This window comes from Aulonocara sp. 'chitande type north' Nkhata Bay, linkage group LG20 (assembly GCF_057382095.1).
Source record: "Aulonocara sp. 'chitande type north' Nkhata Bay isolate Kocher_YH1m ecotype deep benthic linkage group LG20, A_spYH_male_GT1.1, whole genome shotgun sequence".
Classification (NCBI taxonomy): domain Eukaryota; kingdom Metazoa; phylum Chordata; class Actinopteri; order Cichliformes; family Cichlidae; genus Aulonocara; species Aulonocara sp. 'chitande type north' Nkhata Bay.
The window spans coordinates 34457416-34477377 of NC_141363.1; the positions used below are offsets into that span (position 1 = coordinate 34457416).

The following is a 19962-nucleotide window of genomic DNA, read 5'->3' on the forward strand; positions in this document are numbered from 1 at the left end:
ACAAGGCACATTGGGTGTTAGGTAATATGAGGACTGGTCCCCGACTTCCTCATTTCACTGTCAAATTTAATTTAGTCATTTCTTTGTCCTCTTGTCTTCTAAAACAGTTGTAAGGCACCACCCACGGCACCATCAGATATGTATCCATCCCCTTGCGTTCAACAGTAGCCCCAGTGGAACTTTGGGAAACACTCATTTAAAATTGTGTTATATTTGTAAAAGACTATTTACATGGAAATTGGAGCTGGGTTATATTTCAATATTGACATTGTTCCTTTGTACAAAATACGATCTACAGTGTGCTGTTTGCTTGCGGGGCGGGGGGGTGTTTTGGTTTTTTTGTTTTTGTCTACAGGTGTTTATTTTACAGTCTAACTGCATAGTCCCACTGCTAGTACTTCAAGTATCACCAAGAATATCGTTTTGCTTAAAACTATGACCTTTTCTAGGATAAATAAACGATACATTGTTATATATACTTTAAGTGATATTCCTTGGGTTGTTCTTTTCTTCTTCTTCTTATCATTATTATTAGTGAATAATTTATTATTTATTTGTGAATTATTATTATTATTGGTATTTTAATTAATCTGCCAGTTAATTACTGTTGTATACGCGTAGAAGATGTTTTAATTAGCGTCCACATTTTTCAGTCACGGAGGCTCAGGATGCAATCAGGTGACATGCGCACTCGACCCTGTTACCGAGTTTGTTATGATAAGTCGAGGCCTCGGACTAAATTAGGAGCCAACCCCCCGTGTTTATCCGGGCGAATCCCGTAATGGAGGGCATGGACCTGGACCAGGAGCTCATGCAGAAATTCAGCTGCATGGGTACAACAGACAAAGATATCCTCATATCAGAATTTCAGAGACTTCTTGGGTTTCAGCTAAACCCCGCAGGATGCGCCTTCTTTCTGGACATGACCAACTGGTGAGCTCGGGGACTCGTATGGCCTGCTGTTTGGTTAATGTTAGATAATATATAATGTGTACCAGCTAGCTTTCTGTGTAGCAGCATTTTTTGTACAAAGATAGTCTGCCTGAAAAACAAACAAACAGAAAATATCTCTGAAAGTTTTGTCCTCGCAGAACAAAAGCGTTTACGTTGGCCATAGAAGCGTCGGCTCAGTGACGGCTAACGACGTTGAAGAAGCGTAACTAGCTGAGTCAGTGTGACTCCGACTTTTGATTGCCTGTAACAGACACAGTGAAGGGTCGCAAGATTTGCATACCGGTGGAAAATTCCGTTGAAACAAATACTTTTTCGTTTAGGCACAACATAGCACCGAAGCGGATGCTGTATTTGACAAAAAACATGTTCACGTGTGTTAGCCTGTTGTTAGTCACCACTTTTATTCTGAAAAGCTAGGACGTACAGGATAGCTAGCTAACTTAAACTGAACTAAACGGATAGTTAGGATTTATTTCAGTCTTTTAACTTGTTATTCAGTGAGTTACATGAGTACCCTTTAAGATACCCGTTACCTTTATTGTCGATACAACTACAGTACATTGTGTCTATACTTTATTACGTAACCCATCTACATTGAAGTTGCAGAGACGGAGCTCAAAGATCACTGAAGCTCAGATATCTGGTTGCGCAAACCAGATCAATCTTAGCCGGACAGAATGTATTTCAGTTTTTTCACGTACGGAGGGTACTTGACAAGTCTTGTTTTTTAGGAAAAATGTGACTTCCGGTGGCATGTTTTAACCGTGAAACAATTCGCGGTGCCATTGCAGTGTACGGAAGCGAAAATGAATGTGCTGCTGAGGGGAAAGGCCATTTTGAAGTCATCCCAAAAATAGATTTCTCTGCGCATATGCGGCGCTGAGCCAGCTAATGCGGGTCTGTGGAAGATCAACTGTTCCAGCAGTGCGTTCACTGGGAGTGGGGCTGTTGTAGTATCACGTGATCTCGCTGCTCTGCAACGGGGTTTCTAAAAATAAAAACTGCTGGTTTATGGATGACCTGGTGTCACGGGAAGAACCCATCCTCAATGTGTCATACAGAAGCGTGATCTGTCTCCTTGTGATGCCTGATGATGGGGATGATTTTTGTCAGTGTACAATTACTAACTTTAAATGAAGCATGGAAAAAAAAGCAAAAAAACAAACAAACCAAATGGCTGAATTTAACCTTCACATGTGTGGAACGGCTATAGCCTGTAGAATCATTTATCAACCAGCTGTAAAAACTGAGGCGTTACTTCTGCAACTGTATTATAAGTGAATATTTAGATTTACTCAAATTTCTGTTTTTTCATTCTTAGGAATTTACAGGCAGCCATTGGAGCCTATTATGACTTCGAAAGTCCCAACATCAGTGCACCCTGCATGTCCTTTGTAAAGGATGTGACGATTGGTGAGGGTGAATCCGTTCCACCTGACACACCTTTCACAAAGACCTGGAGGATACAGAACACCGGTAAGTCAGCTAGAATAAGAATATCACTTGTGTTGGAAAATAAAATAGTAACAGTATTTCCCAATGGTTGACTGCTTTGATGGGATGGGTTGTCTGCAGTGGAGACTAATGTTGGTCTGTCCAGTTTTGGCTTTAGATGAGTAGCACTTGTTGGGAGCTATTATTTTACCTTTAGTTGGCTAGAGAGTTGTTGTCAAGTGGAGTATAACTGTGTTTTCATCAGCATCACTCAGACATGCACATAAACACAGTGACAGCCATAGACTGAAGTCTGTTGACCGCAGATATACTAAAGTGTCATTATAAGTGACTGCAAAATGCATGCACCGCTGTGCTCTCAAACCCATTGATTTCATTGGCAAAACAATTTGTCACTGGACAAACCGCAGCACTCAACCTGGGAGTGCTTAAAGACACTGTGGTCATATTTTAACAGATATGAACTTGGGCTAAAACACTGTAATGACTGCCTGAAATTCTTTCTTCTTGTTGGCTGACCTGTGTGTAAGGCCAGTTTACATTTCTTATATCATCCTCCTAATAGCTTTACAGCTGTATTAAACCTGTGGAGGTACATAGGAAAAGACATGCAGATATTGCACAAGAAGTTTTGAAAAGTCCCTATTTTGCTCTGTCCTTCAGCGCTCCCAACAAACAGCATATTGAATCCAACTGCAAGCACCGTGCACGTGGCATCCTGTGCAAAGGCCCTATTGTGTATTCAACAAATCTCATTTTATTTAAATAAGGTGGCATTACGTGTTACATAACTGAACTGTGGCTCTTTTGATTCGCTTTTCTTGTGTCAAAAATGTTAGGAAAAAAAATGTAACTTTTCAAGCAACAGCAAATCACTTGTTTATTTAAATGCTGCAGCTCTGCCTCTAGCCAACCAAGGCACATTATATAAAAATATTCCAAAAGAATGAGGTAGTTGGTTGAGCAGCCTGCCATTCAATACTGATCTAAAATAGAAGCTGATCATTGGTTAGTAATCACTATATCGTACATGAGTACAGTTCGTAACAAGAAAAATTGTCTGTTTGTCTTCCAGGTGCAGAGTCATGGCCTCCAGGAGTTTCTCTGAAGTATGTTGGAGGAGATCAGTTCGGCCACATAAACATGGTGATGGTGCGTTCTCTAGACCCGCAGGAAATGACTGATGTCAGTGTGCAGATGCATAGTCCTGTATCTCCGGGTATGTACCAGGGCCAGTGGAGAATGTGCACAGCTACCGGACTTTTCTATGGAGGTGAGAACTACAACTTTACTTAAAAAAATGTTAAATGGAGTTACTTATCGTGATGATAAGTAACTCAATTTTTATGATAAGTAACTCCATTTATTTATTTATTTATTTATTTATTTACTTCTTTTTTGTTTTGTTTTTTTAAATGTTTTTGCTATAAGACAGCCAAAATGTGTTTCCTGGTTGATTCTGATGGCATAGGATTATGGGGATTTCCTTCAGAGCTAAACAAGGGGTTGGAGCCATAAGTAATATATCAGCTGCTAGGGCTGTTCGATATAACGATATATATCGGATGACGATATAAAAACATTTATCGTTTCATTTTACGCTATCGTTTGTTTCGTGGTGTCGCAAAATAAACTGTTTACGGCAATATTTTTTCATCTTTTTGATGGTCACTGTAGTGGTTATATTAATTTCTTAAAGTTCTCTCTTTCTCATAACCACACTATGGATGGACAAGCGCCTGTTTTTATGCGTTGTCATTACCAACAACGATCGCGTGTCCGCTTGTTTATTTTCCACATAAACCTTTCACAATAAAGCTCAAGATCCTGTTGAGACTTTTCAAAATAAACTGAATCACGTGAAAGAGTATGCAGAGTATTTACGGATGAGAAGCAAAAAAGAGCCGTCAGGTGCTAAAAAATAAACCTTAGACTCAAACGTTAGAACAGGCTTTTCCCTGCAGCACGCTGTGTAATAAATACTCACGAAGAAAACGGCGGCCGTTACAACTTATGTCAAAAAATGTATTGTTTCATGCATCGGTTAAAACACTCGACTCCAGGTACATGACGCCCAGCTGGAAACACTTCACGCAAGACGAGCTGCCCGAGATTCACAGAATTTACAGAAAATGTTAAATTTTTGTGATTTATATCGTTATCAGGACGATAGATGTCTTATATTGGGATATGAGATTTTGGTCATATTGCACAGCCCTATCAGCTGGTACAAAAAAGAGAGAAAACTAGAAATATTGTGTAGGAAGACATTAATAGACCTACAGCTGGGGGATAACTTACCTAAGGTGCAAGTAAGTTATCTTCAATAAATGGAATTTCTTGAATAAAAAGACAAAGTGACTCTAATGAAGTAATGTCATCTTTTTGTCATGCTAACTTACTGTTCAAGGTTTAAATTCTATTGTGGAAGCACTGTGGTTGAAGCACTGCTACGCAGATGGTTATTCTTCAGAGCTTTGTTGGAATCTTATTTGGTCTTGGACTTTTAGACAGATAAGTCAAGCTATTTGTAGAGTGCCTTTGTTTGGGGTTTTTGGGCTTTGTTATGTATACACAGAAAAAAATGTTCAAATCAAGTAAATCTTATTTATATACCTTGATATCACATTACAGTTTTGCCTCAAGGGGCTTTACACGGCACACAACAACCCTGTCATTAGACAGTTAATTAAATTAGTCACATTTTGTTTGTGATTCATGGCTTACGTAAGCTGCTGACGCTGAATTATACATGTCGTCCAGGCTTACTTTGTGTTGACTCTACAAAACCTAAAACCATAGTCAGAGATAATGGTGTTTCGACAGTGGTTATCAGCTTTCTTTGTTATCTCAGGCCTTTTGCTGATGGAAACGCTGTATATAACCTACTCCAGACAAGACTAGACTATGCATTTACCATTAGTTACCATGGTGATCTAGGCAGGTAAAGCGAGACCCACTGTTGGGATGCTAACAGCTCGGACATTAGGATCACCATACATTGCTAACCCATTAATTTTGCTACACTGTACAATGTGCCGTGCCGCAGTAACAGGGAATTATTAGCACTTCATCTTCATTAATGAAGATGAAGTGCTAGATCATTTTGTATGGATGTGCTGCAATAAAACTATTAATTATTTATCATTAAATTAATTGATTTATGTCCTATCAGGATGTCTCTAAAGACTTCTCTACTTACAAATTAAGCTGGAGAGGGATGTTGAATTTAAACACTGGGCTTTAATATTTCATCCACTTGTTCATCACAATTATTTCCCACCTAAAATAGTTTCATGCTGACTTAAGGAGTAAGAAGAGGGCTGCAGATCAGAATCACATTAAGTCTTTGAGGATACAAGGTGTGAAGTGTAGTCCAGCCTAATTATTATACAGTAAATATTTTGTAACCGTTTGATTTATGGGTATTGGGTAATATCCTGCATATAGACACAGGTTTAGTTACATGTTATCAACTCTATGATTATGTTTAAGCACACCATTGTCTATTTACAGATGTAATTTGGGTGATCCTGAGTGTGGAGGTTGGAGGCCTCCTTGGTGTCACACAGCAGCTTTCCTCTTTTCAAGCTGAGTTCAACACCCAGCCTCATCGTAACCTGGAAGGAGATTATAACCCCTTCGCCTCACCAGAGAAAAACAAGTGCCCTAACAGCAACAACAACAGCCTTCACGATGACAGCAACCATAGAGTTGCAGAGGAACATTGGGAGGGAAGCCCAAACCAGCTGCAGCAAGACCAGAATGGACTTTCACAAAACTCTGTGGATATATTAGCAAACAGTCTACAAAGCAATCTATCAGTAGTCTCTTGCAACCAGGTGAGACATATCACAGAGCCACAACATTGTCTGTGCATGTTAATGAGGGTTGAATCACACTGAATCTTCTGTGGACAAAATTAAAAAGTCAACATTTGCCTTTAATAGATTATCCCGAGTGGTGGTGTGCTCAGAGCACGTATTAGAACTAAATGCAAAGTTTACCAGATGTAATTTTGCAGTGTTGGCCAGGACAGCTCCATGCTGTTGTTGGTATGGCACAGACTAATGTAGCTATACTGAAAAATATAGACTTTAGACACCGAAAATCTGTAAAGCTGCTGTTTAGCAAGTTCAATAGTTTGGACTTTTTCTGCTCATGTCAGCACCTTTTAAAATCTACTTTTAATGTTTGCAGTTGCTAAACAGGAAATACCCTACGCCCCTAGTCACACAGGCGTAGAGATTAGTTGGTGATGCCCTTGCTGAGTGGGTGCTGGAAGTTGCTAACAATCACTGAATTAGTTGCAGTGACTGTAAACTGTGAAGCTATGTTTTCTGTCTGTTGTTGGTCTACTACTACTACTTTTTTTTTTTTTTTTTTAATCCTTTCTCTTTGTTGCAGGGTATACAGGAGCCCTATCCATTTGGGCACTCTTAAATCATGGGACTTGTGAAGGAGTGAAGCAGCACTAAAATCATACCTCTGGAGTCTGTCACACCAACAAAAGAAAGAAGAGGTTCGTCAGTAGAGAGTGGAGAGTGTGGAGATTCAAAAACACTTTATGCAAAGTCCAGTTAGACTGAATATCCGGAGGCCAACGCTCCTGACATGCAGCTCAACCAACATCCTGCACCCACTGTATGCACGTGTGAATGCTAAGTTAAAAATGAGTGCTATGAGTCTTTTGAGTGATAACTTTTTTTCTTTTATTTTTCAAAAAAAAATAATTTTTTTAGCAGTCAGAGTACCCATTAAACAGATGACAGGAGTGTGTGAATGTTTGTGTATTTGTGTGTGGATTGTGCAACATGAAAAAAGAGAATTTGGAGGAAAAGCCATTCACTTTGCCAACTGATTCTCCGGTTTCTACTCTGATTTATTGGTATGTTGATTAGGTTTGTGGACTCTTTGTTGTCTAGACTACTAAATTCCTGAAACATAATTTATGCATTTTTAAAGAAACAATATTTTCCAAAAGCTTATTTGAAGGTTAGATAAGTCTAAACTGTGTTTTTCATGCCACATACAGTATGACCAGTATTTTATAAGCCGTTAGCTGGAAGTTTAGAAACAGTGCAGCTTATTTAAACAAGAGGGAATCGGCCAAATTGAAGCTAAGATCAGAGAAACAGAAGTCTCGTACATTAATTACAAATATTTTCTGACATAAATTATTTTGTATTATTGGTAAATGTTCCTGACTTCATAGTTGGGTCATTAATTCATACATTAATTCATAAAAAGTTTTAAAAAACTAGATTCCTGCAAAGTATAAGATGCGTAATTCAAGTCATATAAACAGAAGTAAAGACATAATTTCTCATTATGAATCCGTTTGGTTGTTTGTTTACTGCTTCAAATTCAACTTAAAGCTGTCTTGGAAATGTTTTTAACATATTAAGTTGAATGTAAATGATGAATGTAGAAGGGGAAAATTCTTTTGGAAACATATAAATTTACCCAAAGATTCTTAATGGGATATTTTCATTCAACTGTCAGTTTTATTCATGTTATTGTTGGTTTTCATCTCGTTAAATTTATGTTTGAGAAGTTCCATTTAAAAGACTACAAACGGTCTCATTGATATTTCTCATTTAATCACACGCTTGATTTTTTTTTTGATTTTTTTATCACCAATCAAATAACTGATTCATATCTTTTTTTTTTTTAAGTAATGTTATTCAGCATTTACTTACTTGCTAATCTATGCACTGAGTAATGAACCCCAATGGCAAGGCCTCAGTGTACCTTTTCTCCTTGGTAAGAAGGTGTGTTGTTTTTTTTTATGCTGTGTGTTAGATCCCTGTCATATCCTTTTATGTTGAGGCCTGTAACCTGATGAGAGTTGACGTGAGAACACCGTTCAGCTGACACTTGAGGATCCATGAGATCTAAATGTTGCTTAGAACAATGTGCATTTCCTGTTAATAAAGAGAGAGATTAATGTTTATCTTGCTATCAGAGGTAGTTATTGTCAATTTAATGTAATATTGCAAAGTTTCCACTGGCCAAAATGAATTGCAGAATGAATCAGTTGGCATTAGACTCAAACAGCAGCACATTTAGGTGAGTGAGAAGCAAACAGATGAAAGCTTATTTCTGGTATGTTTGATGAATGTTTGTATGATTAAATTATCAGTGAAAATGAAAGCCTGTGTGGTCATGCTTTTCATGGTTTTATGAAGCGACTCACTAGCAGATTCCAAGAAAGAAAATTAAACCTTTAAATAATGGCTGTTATGATGGTGGCTGTATGTTTTACTATGAGAAAGTGTAAAGATTAAAAAAAAAACAACCCTCAGGAATATTTCCAGCACCTTGTTGAATCTATGACATGACAAATTAAGGCAGCTCTGAAGGCAAAAGTTTGTCCAACCCAGTGCTAGCAAGGTGTAACTAGTGAACGTATGTACAAGGAACGAAAATGTGTCTAATACTTGGTGATTTCATCATTAATCTTAAAAGGGCTTTTCCACCTGTGACAGATTTTTAAATGCTGCTTATTAACTGAAAAAAAAGAAAACGGCAGCAAATTCTTCAGCCTATATAACAGTCTATATTTATATATAACGCATATATAAATATAACTTTCTTTAAAGTCTTGGTGTTTCGTGAACACATGTGACATAGGTTGGATGATACTACTGATGACATTCAGAAATTCTCTGAATTGCTCGGAGAGCTGAAATGTATTTATCAGACACATTTGTCACTTTTAAAGTTAAAATAGTCGCTGCAGTGAGTTTATTTATAAAGGACCAATGAGAAGAAAAGGAGAAAAGTTTAAAATGCTTGTTTGGAGTCCAAGAATTAAAAAGATGTGCTTGAAAATCAGCATAACACATCCACAAAAGATCCACCTGAGTGTTGGACAGTCAGATCCCGGAGCGGCATTACTGCTCAGCTTCAGTGTAGCAGTATCAGGTCTCCTTTTCATGTATAGCATAACCAGGGCATGGCACACCTGTCTCAGGTAGATCCGGTGATCTCTCTAACGTTCCCCTAACTTCCATTCCGGGAAGTTCCCCATTAAGGTGATGAATGCAGCAATGAAGTCATTTGTCTTTAAAACATAACACTAATCTCCTTTATAATGTATCATTCTTTAATTTAAGACCTTTAGAAAAGATGAACTAAATAAATAGTTCAGTTTATTAAAAGTGGAACTTAGTGATCTTTGAAGGTAGATGCTTTCTGTTTTTCCAAGGTTCGATGTAAAAAGTGCCTAGTGGACTAAAAAAAGAACCAGTCAGTGGCTCTTTCTTTGGCCTTGGCTCTTCAAGTGCCCCTCTAGTTTTAGAATTGCATTTTCTAATATTCCCATCCAGGTATATTTAATTCAAAGTTAGGAAATGTTTTATTATTAAACCAGTCTTGATAAATAGCACTTTTTATGTGTCAGTGATATGGCATGGTTTATTCCCATGCTCTACAATAAAAATAAATAAATTGGTAGCACGTTATAATAATGTTGCACTATTAAGCATTAGTAAGGTATTAGCAAGTGCTTCATTCATCATCATATAGCATTACTCCTCCTTAGTATGCCATTTATAAAGACAGATATAATATTATGACTACGACGATGATTCTGATTATTACTACCAGTGATGTCGTAGCAGTGGTAGCTGTAAATGATGTAACAGTAACAGATGGATAAACATATATGTATTTATAGATAGCATAATAAAGCGGAGTAATGATAAATGATGAATTAAGAACTTGCTAATACCTTGCTAATTTCTTGTAGCGTGACATTATTATAAAGTGCCACTAAATTAAATTAATGGTTTAATAACGAATAACTCCAAATCATGCTGTCTATAGACAAAAAAAACACACAGAGGCTACTTTTTTGTCAACAAACTTGTTTCCCTTTCAAACCAATATCGCAATATTGACACCATCACAACAAATTTGATTTGGGTTTTTCATCACTATCGTCATTATCTGTGATCATAATCATCTTTATGCATATTTAAATGAACTTGTTACATCAAGATGAACAGGCACTACACCAGTTAGGAGATAAAAGTACATCACTAACTATGAACATACATCTTCTAGACCGCTAATAAAGGGTTTCCACAACATGAGCTGCTGTCCCCTGTGTGCATAAGGAAGAGATCAACATAAAAAAGCATTTTACATGTACACCTTTTTACTGCCTCAACATGGTTAGGTCTCATTTTCAACTCAACACAGTTGTACAGTTACAATAGAATATAATCTTTAAATTACATCATCATATACAAATCTGACAGCGTGGGGTAACGTCACGCTTTTATTATACACTGACAATTCCATTGCAATAAAATTCATACAATATGGTACCTATTACTTAATATGTTTTCCATTGCTGTTATTTAATGAAACACATTTACATGTATAACACTACATTTTGTCTTAATAGTCAATCACTTGCATTTTTTTTGTGGTTTTTTTGTTACATTTACACAACTCATACACACTGGGTGATGGAGATGTTTTCCCTCAGAATATTAACCTGATAATGTTGATTATGCATTTGAACCTGTGTGTATTGTGTATGTATATCCTGCTTAATGCATGTGTGTTTGCACGTGTGTGGAAGTGTGTGCGCATGTGCATCGAGGATGTATGACATTTTTATGACAGGAGTCCTTTTTGCTATGCTGGACAGCTTTACTCTAAGACACAACTTGTGAGCTGGTGATGTGTTTCTCCTCATGTGTGAGACCCAAAACCTGTCAAATCCTGTTCCAGACACAAAGCTAAACACATCTGACTGCTGTTAGTCTGGTGACATTTAAACTAAGTTATAAATAGCAATCTCCAATCTAATCAGATTTAGGTGCAACTGGTAGCAAGATAACTCACTAATCCACCTTTGATAAATGCAATTCCTGCTATGATTTTAATTTAAATGGTGCAAGATTTCAAAAATAACCATGTAATGCACCCTGTAAGTCATCCTGCATGCAGTGCAGTACTTGTCATATGTATCCCCAGTATTTTGTAACATGTTTGGGTTTTTTGACAACTGAATTTTGATGGACTGTGAAGCAACTATAAGTTGATCTTCAGTGAAGCTGCTTCACACTGATATGGTAAATTATTGCACGGAGTGAAAACAGATAGTTGATGGTATTGGGTCGTTCTTTGGCTCAGCATTAAAACGGGCCACATAACTAGTGCTTTTTGCTAGGCAAGGCTTTAAATGACAGTGGAGAACAATGCTTATATGACACGCCCTCTTTCAAGCCCAAACACTAGTACATTCATGTCCTGTTGGAGAGGCTTCAATCTTCAGACAACAGTCTGTAGCACAGTAACACACTGAGATGCCTCCACTGGCCCTTCACTCTGGAAGAAAAGTCCCCAGCATATGCACTGTTCAAAACCCTCCTCTCAAACTGCAGTGGAAACCTCATGATGACTTGATCCACCTTCACTCTGAGGGAATGCATCGCAGGTCTTTCTCGTTATCAGTAGCGGGATATAGTAAGGAATTACTGAACCAAGGATGAGAGCTTCTGTGAAAAACTGTAAATCCTTTCCATGATTTGCATGAAGATGGTTTTCTCAAAGGATTTGTGACGCTAAGAAAAACAGATGTTGAAAGCAAAACAAACCAACATAAAATCAGTTCATCAACAAGCTTTCTCTTGTGAAATTAGAAGCATGTGCATGTCCAGAAGCTTGTGATGCTAAGAAGTAATCTCTGCATTTGTAGTTGAAGTGTTGCATCAGGTTGGAGCCTAAACAAGGCTGCAGGATTCAGGGAATGCACGTCGTTGCATAGCACATGCTGCTATGCAAGTTCAGAAACAGTTAACACACGTAGCACTGCACACACTGGAAAAGAGGTTGGACCAAATCACAAAGAAAAAACAAACAAACAAACAAAAAAACCAAAAAGAGGATACTGTCAGTGGTACTTTTAAAACTACACAGCATTCCTGATGTGAGAATGATGGCTGACCGTACACAGCATTAAAAATGCTACACAAAATGGCATCACACTGTATATACACAATGCAGGTTAGAGAAGCTCATCTTTGTCAAATGGGTACAACTGATTATATTATCTTCCCATTTTCACAAGTGAACTCACTGCAGTTTAAATAAGCTGCATTATATTGTTAAATACAGCTACACAGACAAGCAATGTGTTCCTGCACTGTCTTGATGTTATAGTTGAGTGTGTATATACTGGAATAACTGCTGCTCCTGTTTTTAAATGTGTAAGTTCGCCCACCCCAAATGCTGGATAAAATATATTATACTGATATATTGTCTTTTAGGTTACTAAGTTTTATTTAGGCAAAACTGCTTGGCGCATCTGTTGGGCAAGGGATGTGTTGCTCTTAAGTCTCTGGCTATGTGCGGTGCAATTGGACGGGACAGTTCAAGCTGCCTCCAATGGCATATCCTTGTCCAGTAATGTGACTAGATTGGCTCGACATAATTGGCTGGGTACAGTCCCTCTCTGCCGTTGTCCAAACGACCTCTACACCAGCCTTGCTCGTCTTCATCCTCAGTCTTAGTCAGTTCATCGCCTGCAAAAGACAAATGATTCCTTAATCAGCACACTCGTACGTTTCACTTAAATCTAAAGCAGAGCTATTCATCAGAATATTTCCACATTTTCTCTTTTATTATGTATTTTGATAATAAATCACCGGAAAGAAAGAAAAAATCCTCACTCTAGTAAACATACAGTTGCAAGGTAGAACCACCCAAAAGCTCCTTTATTCTAGTTTTTTTTTTTTTTTTGCAGTTACAGTAAGCATAGTTTGTAAAATAACATTATGTTGTATAAATGAGACTTTTGAACTTTCCACCAAAACTATAAAATAGATTAAACTAAATAGGCCAGCAGCAGGTTAACTTAGCGTAGCACAACCACCAGAAACATGAATAAACAGCTAGAGTGACATCAAATGTGTGCTGTGTTGGTAACACTGGTTAGTTGTGTATTTGTGCTTTAAGGTTGTTAGGGGAAAAAAGCAAAACTGTCCGATAGATAATATGTCAAAAACCCACAACTTGTCTGTTTTTCACTTTCTTGTACAAGAATAACTTACACAGAATTTACAGCATTTATAGCATCATTTTATTTGTATATCCTCAGAGAATAAAGTACTCCTTTAGATCAAGGATGTCAAACTCATTTGACATTGTGGGCCACATGCTGCTCACCCTGATTTTAAGTCGGCTGGATCAGTGAAGCTTCCCTTTCTCTCAGTGTAACAAAGTTTAACAACACATTTAATCACTAAGATCTCTCAATATAAGAAAAGGAAATGCAGTTTCACTGTGTGTCTCAGGTTTTCTACATATTAAAGACATGTTGCTCTTGTAAATACAAGAAAACTGTCTCTTTAGGCTTAACTTGTAAGAAATAAATGTGTAAAATAAAGGGAAACATTCTGATTGCCCACCCTGTCCTGTCACAATAAAAGAGAAATGTTTTGTTTATTCAGTCACTGTAAAAACAAGCAAACTAAACTAAACTAAAACGAAATCAAGGCATAAATTACTATAGTAGTTCCCTATGGTGATTTGTTTGTCTGTTACTTAATTTCATTGGTGTAGTATGAGTAACCATAGGGACGGTCTTTATCAGTAGGAAAAGCTGTTAAAGTAATAAAAAAGGAGTTAAGATTCCGATATTTATGCCTACATTTTCCAAAACCAACCAGTGGGCCTGACTGGAGTCAGAAAAAGGTTTCAAAGATGAGTGGTTGATGTCATGTTGTTCAACTTCTGTGAACAACATGACATCAACCACTCATCTCTGAAACCTTTTTCAGGCCTAAAGAGTGTTCAACTTCTGTGAACACTCTTTGGGCCGCACAATCCAGTTTGATCCCCAAACAAATGTCAAACATCTTAAAATTATCCAGGGCAGTTTTTCTTTCTGGCAGTAAAGTGCAAAGAAAAGCAGTAACATACCATTAAAATGTAAGGAATTTCACTGATGTCAGGTAAACAAATACTAGCAAAGAAGAAGTGTGATTCATTTTGTTTGCCTCTAAGGAAGCGACAGCAGGTGCTTTCAATGGTTTTTAAACAGAATACATACAACAGCTTGCAGGTGAACAACACAAAGAAAGTTTCTGTGCCTGAAGAGTTTGGGCAGGGGGTGGGGTGTCGCTTTGTTTGTTTCATGTCTTTATCAGGCGACAACTTGATGAACAAAGACCTTCACTCACAGTGTGGTTAAAATATGGATGCAGAGGGAGGAACAAGACAAAGATACACAGCTGTTGCTTCTTCAGTAGCTATTCTTCTGTTTATGGTTTGCCTTTAAATTGTTAGTCATGTCACTGTGAGGGCTCTAGAGCACTGTTTTGGACTAGCTTTGGAGCTTCTGTTAAGTGTTAGCAAGTCCCTGTAATTTGTTGTCCATGTGGCTATTATTGACTCATCATTGCTATTTTCTACAGAGGAAGGAACTTGAAAATACATATTAAGTCAAGCTGCTTTTGAACACCTGCATCAAGCTACAGCTTGTCATCTTATCTGAAATCTACAGCCTCAATAACATAAAATAAAAATTTAACTGCATTTTTGTTGTAGTTATTGGTACGCTTGAGCTGAATGGCATGATTATTGACAAAATCCCCAAACTATGTCACCCGGTCATGCACATGTACCTGCTTTAAAGGAGAGCTCATCCTGCTCCTGGCCTTCGTAGTCATAGAGAGCACGCACCCTTACCCCTCTCCCAGTGCTGGAATCATCTTCAAATGAATTGCCGTTCCCACCGTTCTCATTGCCTGAGTATGCAGCGGGCTGCTCATCATCAGACCACTCAGTCGAATAAGCTTGGTTCTTCTCATAGCTGCTCACACTGGAAGAGAGAGAAAAGGGAGGCTGACATTAGGATGCTTCCAAAACAAAAGACTGAAATTTAAAGGTTTTGAACAGGTCAAAACCATTAACAAACTAATTCTGCTAGCCAGTGTCAGAAATGAGCTGCTTGCCACAGACCTTCGTGACTGTCTAAAAACTATTCTGGTGTTAAGGAAAGGTGTTATGAAAAGAGTTATTGTGCATTCACAGAAAACACTGGGAACATGCATCAGGGGAGTCTAGAGAAGCTAAAACATGACACCTGACACTTGTAGCTCCATGATGGCATGCGCTATGAAAGAGTTTTGCTGGCTTTACTTTGTAGTAACGCTGTGACAATATATTGTGTATAATTAAATTTGGACTTCAGTATAAACAGTTTAAACACAGTCTTCTTCCTGAAAGGCTCAGGTGGGACGATTTAAAGTGACAGACTCTTAAACCACAGGTACACAAAACATCTTTGTGGTACTTTAGGCTGAAAACTGAAACACATACTTTATCAACATGTGAGATTAAAATTAATATGTGTTATAGTGGAAGATTATGAAGTCTAAAAATGTAAAAATCTTGAAACAGGCTGGTTTTAGCTTCCCCAATGAGATTTGTTCACAAAACATAAACATTTAAAATAAAATTAAACTGAATAAAAATAATTATTAGTCATCTTGTAATTTTATTGCTAGATTTGACTCAAAAATATGTGACCGTAAAATACACTAGCAGATCTCTTGAACTAACCTGCTACGGTCACCAGGTGGAGCCACATGGTCAGTGCTAGGAGTGGGTGGGGCTCCGTCTGGTTTCTTTTTCTTTGGAGGAGCTGAAGCCTGGTCTGGGTTGTACTCCTGGTGAGGAGAGAGAAGAGAAGCACATAAAGTAATGTAGAAAATAAAGGGGAGAGGTGTCGTACACGTTTTTTTGGTGATGGCTTGGCATTGCACCTCAAATATGGGCCAGTTCATGTGCATTCCTGGGCCGTGGTTGTTGCTGAACCACTTGAGATCCTCCTGCGTGTTTGCAGCCAAGATCGTGCGCTCCAGTTCTCTGTATATTGTGGCATAGCTGAAGAGAGGAAAATGAAACAAATAGTGACAATAAAAGTGCCAGAAGGGACCTGTGGGTTCTGCCAATTTGGCAACAGAATCACCAGTGTAGTTCAAATTCTAGGTTGAAAGAGATCTAGTGTTGGGTGACGACAGGACTAAAGTGTCTCCCTGAATTTTCTGGTAAAGCTGGGGTTCTCAACAGTGGACATATTTACTCTGAATGGCCCTGTTTTGTACCACGATGTTGGTATTTATGTTGCCACTGTTTACCCAAACCATGGGAATGTGTAATGGATTAAAAAGAGAACAACGATCCTGCAGTTTTCTTCCTCTAATTACAGGCTAAACCAGTATGTCTGGGGTCCTATTTTAACACCTGTGGATAACAAAACTACTGTGAAGACATGCATAGTTTATAATATTATTACTATCTTTTTGGGCATTTTTGTCTTTAATGCATAGTAAAGTAGTGAAGAAACACAGGGAAGCAGGGGGAGAGAGAGGGAGAAGGCATGCAGGAAAAGGCCTCGAACCAGGGCTACTGCACTCCAGCCATGTGGCACGTGGTCACCTGCTTTCCCGCTCAGCTAAAATGACACCCTATAGATTATGATAGGTTATTAACATCAGCAATTTAAACCTACTGTTAAAAAAATTGTAGATGTCTTAATTTTAAAATAAATCTTTTCACTTGTAGGCTACCGTTGTGTTTATGTCAGAATTCACTAATAAAGGCTATATTATCTTATCTTATGACATGACCGGTCTTGGACCCTAACATAACCTAACACAAAGAGGACAATGTACCAAACATACAGCGCACCTGCAGAGAAACTAATGCTTCCCATTGTCCTTAAAGTGACTTTAACTTGCTATTTGAAAGTGTTTGGAGAAACTCATGGGCTCATATTGAATTTGAGTTGTCACTTTTGACCTCTTCTAGTCGATTAAACGCATTTAGAGAGAAGCACTGAGAACACAACCACAAGTCTCTTGGAAGCTGTCTTCATCCACAAGCATTTCCTGGCTCCTTTCTCCTCTTCTTATTGTTAACTGTCAAGACTGATAACACTTTCTGTGTTGTTCTTACTGGAAATTGCAAGTGAAAACAGTGCAGTGTGGCATTTTTTCATAAGAACAAGTGGAATTGAATGAATGACTTCATTGCAAAGTAATGGTCATAATATCTATTACATGGCAATATTTTTTTTTAAGTAAAAAAGTTCCTAATAGCTTGCTTTAGTTGGAGAGGGATTTTGTTTTTAGCATTATAGCACTGAAATAGTTGGGTTTATTTTAATTAAATAGACACTGCTCAGTGATAGACTGTAGGGCGTACTCTGTCTCTCACCCAACGACAGCTGGAGTCGGCTTTACAGCTGGGAAAGGAGTGAAAATGTTAGAATAAATCAAATCAAAGGTGAACGATTAAACCTGAAAATCACTTTTCCGTGGCTCGTGGCTTTGTTTGCTAAATGCAGAACAACAAAAAAGAAAATCTAGAATATGACAAGCATTCACTCTGGACTAAATTCAGTTTGTCAGAAATGCCACTGACTGAATCATCGGTTAATTAGCACCGAGAGTCTCAAAACTAATGAGAAACACATGCCTGGTTTGGGTGTCTGTTGAAATTAATCAGACTGCAGTGAACTGTGTCAAATGTGACACAAGACGAATCAGACTAATCGAATTTTCATTTGTATTCAGTGTGACTACTTTTGATTAAAAGTACAATTAAGTAACTATATTCTAAGCCTACTTCACATGTGCCCACACAGAATGATAGTCTATACAATGGTATACATTTCCTGCCAAACTGCACAGGTGCTTAATGTGCAACCCAACCTTCATTCTGACTAACCTTTGGTTCTCAGTGAGGTTAAGATGGCGTTTGATATCCAGCAAGGCTTCCTTAAGGAAGGTCAGCCTTTTGACTTCATGCTGCTGGCATTGGTCAAACACCTGCTCCATGCACTCCATGTACTGAGGAGTGCACTTGCTTAGCTCCTCCAGAGACTTCTCATACTTTTCTTTAGCCTGGAACAGAAACAAGAAAACACGGTGAGTCATCTACAGACAATAAACAGTGGAGAATAATCTCATATTGGGCCTTGGAGCAGCCCTGTCTGTAACTTCCTTCTGATAGACTGCCCCTTGCAAAGAGAACATTTGAACAGCAGTAGCATGGGGCTGCTCACATAGCCAGAACTCCCCTCTTTTTGACATCAGACAGATCCAAGAATAGAAGCGAACTGTCTAAAACAGCAGTTTGAAGCCTGGCTCATAGGGATTACTTGCACACTCGTTGACCTAATTACTGGAAACCTTTGGTCAGAAAAATCAGGAAAAGCACAACAGGCCCACTTTAAGGTTATTACCTTCTGCGTATCCTGTTTGCATTTGTCCACTTTCTCGTGGAGTTTCTTCTGCTGGTCTGGTGTGACAGAAGCTTCAGTCTTGCCATTGGCCTCTCGGGCTGCAGCCAGCTTCTCCTCCTTGCAGGCCATGTGGTATGTTTTCTTAGCTGCCTCCATCTGTAGATTCAAACACGGACATTGCTAGTATCACAGATACAGAACATGATCTGATGGTTTGATTAAAGGAACACAAGAATAGAAACTATACAGTATAAAATAAAATAGGTAACTAATTTAATGTATTTGGTTAATTCTTCTATTTAGGACACTTCAAATCAGTAGTGAATGATATGTGCAATTTTCTCCAGCATGAACGCACGACCACTATTTGCTCTTCTTCATTGATTAGGAGCTCGCCTTAGGTTGTTGGTCTGGTACTTGTGCCAGGAACTGATATCAGTATACAAAGTTTCTCCCTAAGCAGGAAATCAAGACTTCATCCAGTGACGCATAGTTAATTAACTCACATAATGTTTATCCTCCTGAGACCCAGCCTATTCATTTATGTCCTCTGTAGTAGACACACAAATCATAGAAAGGTTAAACCAAAAGATACGTTTTTTCCCTCAGTTCCAGGAGGTTACTTGAAATGCTGCATGGGAATGAAAGTCATGCACAGTAGTTGAAGATTTAAAGAAAGAAATGTGCTAATATAACTACCATATATATGTCGTGTGCCACCATTTAATAAAGCAACTCTAGGACATGGTCTTCACAGATATCGTTTGGTTACCGTGACCACAACAACACATTAACACCTTTCAACCAGCGTCTGGCTAACCAGTGGATAAAAGTCCAGCATTCACTCTCTTTGATCATTTTAGCCTCCACCTATTTCTGAAGGTAATATCTGGCCCTTAACTCGCTAATGCTCTACTGCGTTCAGCATTTATTAACTTGCTCTATCTGCTATTTGAGCCTTTTCACTGATTTAAAAAAAAACTTTATTCAAACTACTAGAATAATAATGTTCCAACATCAGCTGCTGAAACTAATAGCTAAGGCTATTTTAGATTAAAGTGATCTCTTTCACTCATCTTTTATCATCGTCATGTATATTTTGTGAATATATTTATTACTTTCTGTAATCCTGTTCCATTTTATAGAAAAGGGGTTAAATAATAACTTAGTCAATAGCAAATGGTCATAAAATCCTGCTTCAATGGCTAGCAATGTCTTGCTTCCGTATTGCTATCCCCATTATGATTACCATTTAAAGTTTAATAAAAGTGTGA

At 38.1% G+C, this 19962-nt stretch overlaps 2 protein-coding genes across 3 annotated transcripts in view; one reads left to right on the plus strand and one right to left on the minus strand.

Annotated features, from left to right (window-relative positions):
• Positions 1 to 685: 685 nt before the first annotated feature.
• On the plus strand, positions 686 to 8365 carry LOC147306088 (protein ILRUN-like). Its single transcript, XM_086276295.1, has 5 exons — positions 686 to 933; positions 2276 to 2430; positions 3485 to 3682; positions 5926 to 6251; positions 6817 to 8365. The coding sequence occupies exons 1-5, from the start codon at positions 782 to 784 to the stop codon at positions 6850 to 6852; spliced, it is 867 nt and encodes a 288-aa protein (XP_086132421.1). The 5' UTR covers positions 686 to 781; the 3' UTR covers positions 6853 to 8365.
• Positions 8366 to 10791: 2426 nt separating this feature from the next.
• pacsin1a (protein kinase C and casein kinase substrate in neurons 1a) overlaps positions 10792 to 19962 on the minus strand; it is a 33873-nt gene continuing 24702 nt past the window's right edge. For both annotated transcript variants that reach the window (XM_086276292.1, XM_086276291.1), the window contains exons 5-10: positions 18689 to 18844; positions 18172 to 18347; positions 16203 to 16323; positions 16000 to 16106; positions 15060 to 15256; positions 10792 to 12956 (exon numbers count right to left, since the gene is read on the minus strand). In XM_086276292.1, the coding sequence (XP_086132418.1) occupies positions 12847 to 12956; positions 15060 to 15256; positions 16000 to 16106; positions 16203 to 16323; positions 18172 to 18347; positions 18689 to 18844 (867 nt within the window). In that variant the 3' untranslated portion in view covers positions 10792 to 12846. The remainder of the gene's footprint in view (positions 12957 to 15059; positions 15257 to 15999; positions 16107 to 16202; positions 16324 to 18171; positions 18348 to 18688; positions 18845 to 19962) is intronic.

Coding starts and splice junctions, on each gene's coding strand:
- LOC147306088 (XM_086276295.1), top strand. CDS start 782: ATGGAGGGCATGGACCTGGACCAGGAGCTCATGCAGAAATTCAGCTGC. Junction 934..2,275: donor TTTCTGGACATGACCAACTG/GTGAGCTCGGGG, acceptor TTTCATTCTTAG/GAATTTACAGGCAGCCATTG. Junction 6,252..6,816: donor CAGTAGTCTCTTGCAACCAG/GTGAGACATATC, acceptor TCTTTGTTGCAG/GGTATACAGGAGCCCTATCC.